This window comes from Sinocyclocheilus anshuiensis, unplaced genomic scaffold (genome assembly GCF_001515605.1).
Source record: "Sinocyclocheilus anshuiensis isolate Anshui unplaced genomic scaffold, SAMN03320099.WGS_v1.1 scaffold375, whole genome shotgun sequence".
Taxonomy (NCBI): domain Eukaryota; kingdom Metazoa; phylum Chordata; class Actinopteri; order Cypriniformes; family Cyprinidae; genus Sinocyclocheilus; species Sinocyclocheilus anshuiensis.
Window position 1 is genome coordinate 354,501 of NW_015549594.1, and position 11,838 is coordinate 366,338.

Here is an 11,838-nt window from a genome sequence, read left to right on the forward strand (position 1 = left end):
AAAACAAAACAAAACACAACAGACATTTTTTCCAAAATATATTTTAAATATTTTTAGTTTTACTATACTTTTAAAGATTTTGTTTGTTTTACTATTGATAGCATAAACTATATGTCCAGTATTTGTCTGAAATTGTCTTTGTACTGTAGGTCTTAAATGGACTGCAGTTACACTATCCAATCATCAAGTGTAATTTAATAAAAGCACAAATCCTGTGAAATACAGCACAGCAGAATTTCTATCTTGTTACATACAAAGACCCTTGAAGGTTCCTCTAATTAAAAGAGCACTGTGGTCAGCTCAACCTAAAGGTCACCATGCAAAGTCATTGACGGCCCTTAATTTAAACACGGACACTTACAGGCCCAGTTTCCTGCAGCAGTTTATCCATTTACTCCACATGGTTTGATTGGTGCAGTACGGGAGGAGGGAGGCCTGCCTGAGTGATGGAGAAATAGTGGGAGGAGAGTTAATATTATCAAGAAGCCAAATCTCAAATGCTCTGAACTCATTTGGAGGCACCCGGAGAGACATTGGGTTTAGACAGCCTTTGAAAAGCACAACTGGCCCTCATGCTCCAGGACTTACTCTCTGTGCTGTGCTGTTCTCTTCACCTTTTGAGAGGCCCAGCACGCACTCTAATTATGTGGAATGGTGAGGAGCAAATTAAAAGTGACCATAAGCAAATTTGGTTTAATGGGGCTTAATTGGGCCAGCTGAATCTACTGGATCTTCAGTTGAACAAAAGGAGGATACGGCAAGTTCATTAATCCTTCATAGAGTATAGCAGGGCTTCGACAATTAATTTCAGACCTGAGTAAATAGTCAAAATTCTGGTGCTCAGGAGGAGCAGTGGCAGGAAATGAAATGTTGTTTGATCTTCTATGCTGAGGAATGGAAATCTTTAAAGCGAACGCCATGGATAAACAAAACACTTTTATGATTAATTGAGACAAATGCTTGCCTTTTGGTTATTCGAGGTAAGGTTATCTGATCTAATGCAAGGTTTTAAATGTTATTATGTTTGATTAATGAGATTTTTGGTGGTTAAATGTTTGTTTTTTAGTTCACTGTGAGACACTGAAGGGGGAACTGACTAAGAATAAATAGTATTCACTGATATTACCATTTATTTGTATGCGCTGTTTTTGATGTTTTAGGGCCTGATTCAATAAAGAAATTATGCAAATCTATTTAAGGTGCACAATATCCACAGAATATGTGCTGAACACCTCAACACAATTTGCACACAAGTTGGTTGTGAATGTTCAGATAGGGAGGTTTAAGCAGACTTCTACAATCTGGCGTGATTTCCTGACTCAACACTTTAAAATACAGTATGCTTGACTATTATTTACACATTACCATTTAAATTTGGATTCAGTAAATTTTTTATTTTATTTATTTATTTATTTGAGTGATTAATACATTTATTCAGCTAGGAAACATTCAATTGGTCGAAAGTGACAGTAAAGACATTGACAATTTTACAAAAGATTTTCATTTCAAATAAATACTGCTCTTTTGATTCAACATGGAAACCGAAATGTATCACAGTTTCCACAAAAATATTAAGCTGTACAAACTGTGATAACACAAATAAATGTTTCTTGAGCACCAAATCAACATAGTAGTATAGTTTCTGAAGGATCTGAAGGGTCTTTGTGACACTGAAGACTGGAAATTCAGCTTTGAGTTAAGAATGAATAACATTTCAAAATATATATAAAAAAAGGAAAATGGTTATTTTAGGTTGTAAAAAAAAATCACATTATTTCTGCTTTTACTGTATTTTTCATCTAATAAATGCAGCCTTTGTGAGCACAAGTGACGTCTTTCAAAAACATTAGAAAAATATTACCGTCACCAAACTTGAACAGTAGTGAATATGCCAAGTTATAATGCTCTTTTTTTTATCATTCGATTATATATATTTTTTAAGAAAGTTTGTTAACACCTGCTTTGCATGGACATTAGTAACACAACACATATTGTCTCAGGAAAATAGCATTTTCTGTATATAGTTTATAAAAAGCCTAATTCACAAAGAAAGAAGGGTATTTTTCCTGAAAAGAATTACAGTGACTAAATATTACAGTTTAATTTTAACACATTTAGTGCCATGTTTTATGGATTTTGAGTGCCAAGTGAATTCTTCTCAAAGAGAAAGAGAGATTGAATAACATGGCAAATTATTTAAATTTTCATGTTACATCAACTCGTATGCATGCAATGTACACTCAATAAAATCAGGAGGAATTAAACATATACTTACAGAGGTAACTCTGATTCATCTCTTTCCAAAATGATGCAACAGGGAAAAGAGTGAGCAACTGCCAGATAAAATCCATCCAGAGAGGTTGAAGTTGTTTATTATTCTGTTTTAAACTTACACAAGGCCGTGTGTTTCCTTTGGCGTTTCACCAAAAGTTACTACCCACAAGTCTGGGTTGTCACACAGCAGCTGCTTTTACGATCTGACTGAAAGGCATGGTTACATTTTCATGCTGTTTAATCCTGAACGTGAGGTGCAATGCATTTCCTGTGTCAACCTGCCCAAAAGACAATGCAGAATGTATTAGCTCCTGTTTGATGCATTTCAGGTCAGTGGTGTTCTCAGACAGATGAACATGCCATTTTGAAAGCCCTGTATTGCAGCGAGGGTGTGCTGTTGGATGTTTCCTTGCTCTATAAAGTATCTTTTATGAAGAAATGTAGAGGACAGTCTCGAAACAGGGAATGTGGAGGACAGATTTATTGAGGTTGCTTTTAAAAGCCAAGATAATCTGAACATGGAAGTGTTTAAAGTAAACAATTTGAGATCATATTGAAAATTATGGTTTAGCAATTCCGTTCAATTTAGTGTTTTGGCAAAAGTTGCAATTTGGTGTCTATGTAAAGCATACTTCATTCAAACACAGTTTTCTTTCATCATTTACTCATATTTCAGTGTTTTTGTCCAAACAATGAAAGTCAGTGGGGTCCAACGTTTATATACAAAATATCTTAACTTTTGCTTTCGATAGACAGTATCACCTTCTCAAAAACAAAACTTCTTTTTTTAACCCTAAGCAGTCTTCTAGCTTGTACTTTGATTATTTTTCTCCCCCATGTTTCCCTTTTTAAATGCTAATGCATATCTCTGTTAAACGCACAGATATTATGAAAGTGAAAGAATGTGTCCATTCCAGTCAGTTCCATCTCAAAATACCAGTCTGTGTGCTTGTCAATTGTCAGCTTAATTTAGCTTTTAGTTCATCCTGGTTTGGTACTGCGTATTTGCAAGCCAATTGCATATCCGTGCTCATCATTTTAATTATACATAGTCTTTTGAGATGTGGCATCTGGCATGTTGCAAGCCCAATCGGCACCTCCCCAAGCAGTAATTGACATGTTACAGTGCCATTTCTACAAAAATAGCACATTAGTGCTATTTATGTGCCAATTTTGTAATTGCCATGCAAATATAGCTGTATATTGTCCATTTGTCTCTATCTAATAATAACAGACATTTGATAAATTTGTGATCATTCTTTTAGTATTCTGAACTTTAAACTTAAACACGTCCATTCAGTGTCATTGTAGAAGTCAGACAGGTAAAGTTAGGGTTACATTTATTTTAAGGTGTCCCTGTTACAGTGTAATTATACATTTAAGTATGGAGTAATATTAATGAACTACATGACATGTGCTTACTATATGGTTAGGGTTTGGCTTAGGGTTACTTGCATGTAATTATGCATAATGTATTGTTATTATAATAGTTAGTACATGTAACGTGTAACAAGGACAACTTAAAATAAAGTGTTACCAAAGTTTGTCAAGGAGTTTAAAATAGTTCTAAAAGCATGAAATGTAGGTTTTACAAGCTGTGCTTGTATTTGCTGTTGGTAGGTAGGTGGATGAATGGATGGATGGATGGATTGTTTTGGATAGTTGCTGTGGCATTTCTAGGGTGTTTGTAGTCAGTTGCTTTTAGTTACTTTGATGGATAGTTACAGAGAATGTCAGAACGTCTACATAGAAAACGAAAGGGAGGCATACAAATTCTGACAACCCAACCTTTACTGCATATTTCTGAAGTTTGCACACACGCATACATAGGGGTTTACACAATCTCTTCTTCAAATACGGAACACTGAGTGTACATTAACCACTAGATGTTGTGCTCAAGGCTGTGCTACAGTCTTTATCCAGAAACTTCCTATGGCACTGCTGCCAAAATCTCTAGCTTGTTGAGAAGCGGTCTTGTTGAGTAGCAGTCCATATCTGTGTACCATTGCATTTGTAGAGCAGAGTGCAAAGAAATTAAGCAAGTAAATTATGCAAACATTTTGTTGACATCTTAATTAAATACTATACACAGGCTTTTAGAGAGCATTCCAAATATCCACGCCTATTTCCTCCTCCATATCTTGTGTGCATTGCCAGGCAGGATTTCATTTCGATTTCTGTCTTATCATCATGAGACTTTCCACCTAAAAGCATGTGCCCTTTCCTAATTACTTTCCCTCTCCTCTGGGTTCCAGCCTTAACCAGTTTCACTTCCATTCCTTCCCAGTGTGCTTTGAGCTGGTTTTAATGAATTTTTTAGTGCCCTTTGTTCTCATTAAGACTTTGCAGAATCATGATTAGGACTGCCTCACTTAAAATCTCCCAGTTGGGTGTTATGGAGTAATATTAATGAACTACATGACATGTGCTTACTATATGGTTAGGGTTTGGCTTAGGGTTACTTGCATGTAATTATGCATAATGTATTGTTATTATAATAGTTAGTACATGTAACGTGTAACAAGGACAACTTAAAATAAAGTGTTACCAAAGTTTGTCAAGGAGTTTAAAATAGTTCTAAAAGCATGAAATGTAGGTTTTACAAGCTGTGCTTGTATTTGCTGTTGGTAGGTAGGTGGATGAATGGATGGATGGATGGATTGTTTTGGATAGTTGCTGTGGCATTTCTAGGGTGTTTGTAGTCAGTTGCTTTTAGTTACTTTGATGGATAGTTACAGAGAATGTCAGAACGTCTACATAGAAAACGAAAGGGAGGCATACAAATTCTGACAACCCAACCTTTACTGCATATTTCTGAAGTTTGCACACACGCATACATAGGGGTTTACACAATCTCTTCTTCAAATACGGAACACTGAGTGTACATTAACCACTAGATGTTGTGCTCAAGGCTGTGCTACAGTCTTTATCCAGAAACTTCCTATGGCACTGCTGCCAAAATCTCTAGCTTGTTGAGAAGCGGTCTTGTTGAGTAGCAGTCCATATCTGTGTACCATTGCATTTGTAGAGCAGAGTGCAAAGAAATTAAGCAAGTAAATTATGCAAACATTTTGTTGACATCTTAATTAAATACTATACACAGGCTTTTAGAGAGCATTCCAAATATCCACGCCTATTTCCTCCTCCATATCTTGTGTGCATTGCCAGGCAGGATTTCATTTCGATTTCTGTCTTATCATCATGAGACTTTCCACCTAAAAGCATGTGCCCTTTCCTAATTACTTTCCCTCTCCTCTGGGTTCCAGCCTTAACCAGTTTCACTTCCATTCCTTCCCAGTGTGCTTTGAGCTGGTTTTAATGAATTTTTTAGTGCCCTTTGTTCTCATTAAGACTTTGCAGAATCATGATTAGGACTGCCTCACTTAAAATCTCCCAGTTGGGTGTTTCTATCCACAGCAAGAAACTCAAAGTGCTACCTTTCTCCCAGCACTAAGTTAAAACATCACACACGGGCTGATTATTTTTAAATGCCTGAAGTCTGAGCTATTTTTATATGGCTCATTTTTTCAAATGCTCTTCTATCTTTCCTTTATAATTATAATTTTCTTGTATAAATGAAATGTTGATTTCATGTTTTCAGTATGCTGTGATATTAGCACAACTATAATGTAAAAAAGTTTCTGTACATATTATGTAATTATATGAAAAAAAAAACGTATGTAATTATATAATAATAATTAATGTAATAATAAAATGTTTCTGTTTGTTAAAGCATCTTAACCAGCCCAACACAGCAACATCGACTCAGTCAATCTGTTTGATTGAGGTTGGTGGAGTATTTGAGGAAACTTCTTTGACCTCAGTTCTTTGTAGTGACATTTACAATTACACACTTCTGCTTTAAACAAGCTACAAATACGTGCTCATAATTCAGCCATTCTATAATTCATTCGGGCCCACATATTATGATTAATTATGCATGAAATCATCTCTTAATGATATTAATTGACAACTGGATATCTCATTATCTTGCCTGAAATGAAATATCAACTTCATCAACGTCACACAACTTTAATGAAATTACTTATTTAAACTGAAAGAAAACTAAACATACTTGCTGCAAATTTTAGTTCTCATTTTCCAGCAGTTTTAGTGTGTTAGCTTTCTGAGCTTGCCTTTTTTATATTTGTCTTTTAAAGACATCTTATATCAGTATTGTACTCTATTATTATAGTCTGCCGTCAGCTGTTGCTGGACAGCAGCAGTTCACCTAGTTTTACACTCAAAATGGTCAATTTTGAATTATTTATATATTTCCCGTATTCTCATTCGACAGATAATCCCACCTGTGATGCCCAGAGCATCTTATAAAACTTGCATGTTCTGTCTATAATTACCGTGCTGCTAGATATTATTGCTGAAATCTCCCTCTTGTATGTCCGTTCTTTGTCGACGTACATGATTAATGAAGTTACGTCACAACTGAGGTTTCTCTCCATAGACTTTTCTGTATGCAGACTATATTTTTAGAGAATTCCACAGGAAAAAGTAACAAGCATTAAAACTTTAGACAAAAATGCAGGTTTATTCATACATATTAGTTTATTGAAGTCGATTTCATAAGCTAATATTAAGAGAAAGTTGTGGTAAGATATAAGATGTTGTAGTGAGCAATGAAGTTGCGTTTACATTTATTTTTAATATTTCTTTATTATTGGTATTCTAACTATGCACCAAAAATCACAGACATTTTAATTTACAGGGGTTATAGCTGCAATTGTTGCCCCATAATAATTTCAGAAAGTTAAGAACCGTATGCATCATTTTCATTCAAATTACTGGCCCCTAAGTTTATTGCACATTTTTATTTAGCTGCACTGGCTCCATGGGGAACTGAACCTTTTATCAGATGTGACTTTGACAAGCAATAAGGCAGAGCTATTAATATTTCAATATGTGAGTATCTATTGAAGCGTGAGCTTCAAGTTTGACAAGAGAAACAACTTTTTTACATTTTTATTAGATGTGGGGAGGAAATCCCCCGGTGTTCAGAGAAATTTCTGCAGAATGTGCTCCAGTGTACCTTCCAGCACACCCGAGAGGGCGTATTTGGGAACAGTTTTTGAGGTTTATGCCAGATTTAATTTGCCCTAGAAAACCTTCAAATTAATATACATCAGTAGAATCTGATTTGTAATGTTCTGGGTTACGAATAATAGAGGATATTACTATTATATAGCCAAGTAAATGGCTGTTTTCTTTATAAATAGCTCAACGTTTTGAGTCATCCAGGAAGCGGGGGTATTTAGCACTGTACACCTCCACATATATGACTGTTTGTCGAATATAAATGACAATCTGTACTACTTCAGCCACTTTTCCTTCTGATATTAAGATGAAGTGCATATTGCAAGCCTCTGGCTTTTTTTTTCCCCCTGTTTAAGCCCAATTATTTGTACAGTGCTCTGTGTATTCAGAGATAATACAATTCTTTCATCCAAGTCCACTTTATAAATCGGATATGACAGTAATGCTTGAAGAGATATTTAGATTGCATAATGGTTCCTGGTACAATTTCCTGAATGCTCGTTCATTTACTAGATGCTCTTGCAGGCATCATTCTAGAATTTTGTTGCATTCTATGTATTTCCCTGGTGTGATTTCTAGGTGCTTATTTTGCCTTGAAAAGGAAATCGTTTATTCTGTATTCTCCTTTCCTGCTTTTATTCATACTTTTCTTTGACATGCATTTTTTATATCGCATTGTTCGGTTTCCACACATGTATATACTCAGTCCCAGAATACTTTAACCTTGATCTAACTTAAGATACATAGAGAGATTTTGAGTCAGAGATTCTAGTTTGTGCATCTTTGAGTCTTTTGCTGTTGTATCAGTTTATCCATCAGTCCAATGCATACTTATTTGTTCACATTGCTTTGAAACTAAACTATATCTAGTCTAACCCATCTTCTCCAATTTGATCTCTATTTTCTTCTTTAAACTCAAACTGTATTTTCTTACTCTTTCCTCTAGTCTATAGTACTTCAGAAGATCTCATTTAGATATAGTTATTTCATTGCAAACTGCATTCTTCAGTTTGCTTTTTCTTGTTCGCTTTGAGCTGCTCTACCTTCTTTCAGTGCTTCCCCATGATATTTATGTAATATAATGGAAAGTAATGTCTTAACACCATTTCAAATTTATCCTATCCACTTACACTTCACTCCTTCGTCCCTATTTATATTTATTCAGTCTGACCTAGAAGCCCCTTCTACATTTGTCAACCCACTTTTGAGTTGTGCACATTTTTTATTATTATTAATATTTTATCTAAACCAAATATTCTTAACAAATAAATAGAATGTCTATTTCCACTAAGTGCAAATAGTCACTGACCAAAGTTCAAATCCGCCTCAAGTTTCCAATAAGGCAGCATTTATTTATTATTTTAATAAATAGAAACATATACACTGAATATGCAGCATACTGTTATACAATGTACTCTAATACACTGAGGTGAAAGTATAAATATATATAAAAAGCATCCAACAATATTGACCCTTAGTGCAAATCGCATCTAACTATTATTTACATTTAGTGCAAAGAAAATACTGATATTTTCACTTAGTGAAAATAGCATCTAAAGCTATTTGCAGTTAGTACTCTTAAATATTTTTGATAACATATTTTTGTGACGAGAGGGGCGGGGCCGAGAGCTGTGGGAACGGAGCGAGGCCAGTGGAGTAAATGGTCTGGTCCTCTCTCGTCCAACACTGTCGTCACTCCTCCTTTTATACTTCCGGAGCTCCTCCGTGGGACTCGAGACCGGTGAGTGACGCAGGTGTCGTGCATTAGCATTTACTCCACTGGCCTCGCTCCGTTCCCACGGCTCTCGGCCCTGCCCCTCTCGTCACATACCCCCATCGCCCCTCGCAGGCCGGGGGGTACTCACGAGACTGCGCTCTACTCCCCCCTCCAGGGGAACCGATCACAGCAGCCGCGGCGTACCTGGGGGTAAGGACAGACAGACGAGGCAAGAGAAAAGGAGACGGAAGGATGAGGAGAGACAGATACGAGAGAGGGGAGAGAGGAAAAGAGGTGTCGTGCATTAGCATTTACTCCACCGGCCTCGCTCCATTCCCACAGCTGTCGGCCCCGCCCCTCTCGTCACAATTTTGTATACATTTTATATAAGTTTTATCTAAATTACCTGCTAATTGCAAAAGAGTGGTGCTTCATGGCAATTTGATCAATAAAACGATCCATTAGAACAGTAATGCTAAATGAAGCGAAGAAAGAATACGAAAATATTATGAAATATTGATAAAGTAGCCTACATCGAAATAGCCCGTAAACACTAACATTATGAGCTTTTAACAAACAATGAAGAAAGGCACAATCGTATATTTTTCTATAGGTTTTGCTACAGTGATGTGGCAGAAATGTAGGATTTGTATGATTGACGGATGAATGTACATGGGACTGTGTTTTGAGTAGATTGCCTCCTTTATCTTCTGCTGTCTAGGCAGAAGAACTTTGCCCGTGGCATCGAGCAGCAGCTCCCGGATGGCATGGTGGTTGCGTCTGTGCCGACTGAAGCCCAGTGTCATGAGGAGCTGTCTGACCCAGTGCCTGATCCAGAGTACCTGACTGGTAAGAACCTATGAAATTCCTGATCGATCACTCAACATTTCAGTGGCTACATTAGTTTGTACTGCTGTAAGAAGCCACCCAATACAGATTTGTATCACCATTTCGAGGTTTAAAAACAGTTCAGATGGATGAATTGTGTAATCTGTTACCTTATTCATTAGAGGAGCAGTGTTATTTGATGGTGTTGGCACTAGCAGTGTTACATAAGCTGTGTGACAATATCTTATGATAAATATTATAACTGCTTCACTGAGGCCACCTCATGAAATAACAGGCTAAAAGGCTTTATCTTGTCAGTCAGTGACTCATGCATAAAGAGCTTGGTGTTGTGTTCTGTTGGCTCAGAGTGCTGAGTCACACTGTGTATATTTCAATAGAAGTCCAAAAAGAATGAAAACTTTGTGAAAAGATTAACTAGAATGAAAGAAAGAGGGCACCTTTGAATTGCATGAATATGAATATTTTATATGTGTATGAAAATTTGATCATATATTTATATTTCTGTATGAGAATGACATAAATATGAGTAATACTGGACAAAATGCATTGTTATATCCACTCATGCTTTGTTATTCAAAAGTATTTATTTTTAATCTTCCCCTTTTTTTGGTTTGCGTTTTATGTATATTGTTTTGTTCAGTTTGTATACTTTTTCCGCACTATCAAGAGATATATAAACAAATTGCAATTTTAAGCTTTGAAAACATTCTATTAGTCTTGGAGATTATAAATATTTGTCTTGATTAAATAAGCCTCTTAATCTCGCTCTTGACCTTATTTAAGTAATTCCTCTTCTTTGCTGCTAAATCCATAATAGTAACTCTCTTCACATGGATTTCTTGCTAAGCGTGATCACAACAAGTCCATTCAGCATTTCTAATGCTAAAACTGCTTTTATAAAAGAGATAGTCCTGGCTTCATTGCACTACACATATAGCTGCTTGTCATAAAACTGCACAGCCTCTAGTACTTTATTGCTTATTTAATTGTTTTTTAAGAAGGGACAATTATTCAAAGTCAATCCAGGTCAAGACACTCCACATCCATCTTCAGTGTTTGTGTTTGTGTGCATATGTTATAAATTTTCTTAAAACTTGCAACAACTCGACTGGTTCACATTATCTCCTGCCAGATCAAGTGGATGATGAAGAGGCAGAAAACGGAGAGGGTATTAACAAAATCATTTTTCAGGAGCTTCTGGCTTCTGCTGCCTCTGTCAGGACTCATTAGCTGACCAATCTGACTCCCCTCTGGAATTTACCGTGCTACACGTATTCTGCATGGCAGCCCCTTACCCCAAATACTGTGGGGGGTCAACTTTATGCTCCCGTTAATGAGAAAGAAAAGGGAGAGCGGGGAAATCCTGTACCGTCAAATGAGGCTTCAGAATGCTGCATCTTTCATCATACTCTTCCCCTCTGGCTTTGGCCACCCATATCATACTGCCAAAGATTGAAGGATTATAGTCCTTAAGGTCTGATGTAAAATAAACAGCAGGAAAGGCCAAACAGAATAGAAATCTTATGTGCTTGTTTATGTTTTCTGTTTCCGGCAGCGATTTGCAGCTACAGCATGTTATGCACTGTAATACATATATCTTTGTGTTTCTTTATATATTATATATTTTCATGTGTATCTTGTCATAAGTCCTTGAATAGATCTGAAGCATTCTTCACTTTATGGATGGCTGAAAGATCTAGACTGAATTTGTACTTGAGTTGTTCCCGGCATGTAATTGTATTCTTATTTCAAATAATAATAATACAATTACATAATATGCTGATTTAAAAATACAATTGTCATTGATCAGCACTTGATGAGAAAAGCTTATAGATTAAGATTGTTTAAAGACAGTAAAACACTGAATAGACATGAACAAAAGTGACTTTATTAGCTAAAAAAAACTATTATTATTATTATTATTATTATTTTATGTATTATTAAACATA

The 11,838-nt window shown here is 36.0% G+C and overlaps 1 protein-coding gene across 3 annotated transcripts in view; it reads left to right on the forward strand.

The window, feature by feature from the left end:
• Positions 1 to 11,838, forward strand: part of astn1 (astrotactin 1) — a 267,140-nt gene that overhangs the window by 138,960 nt on the left and 116,342 nt on the right. For all 3 annotated transcript variants that reach the window (XM_016446854.1, XM_016446855.1, XM_016446856.1), the window contains one exon: positions 9,762 to 9,889. In XM_016446854.1, the coding sequence (XP_016302340.1) occupies positions 9,762 to 9,889 (128 nt within the window). The remainder of the gene's footprint in view (positions 1 to 9,761; positions 9,890 to 11,838) is intronic.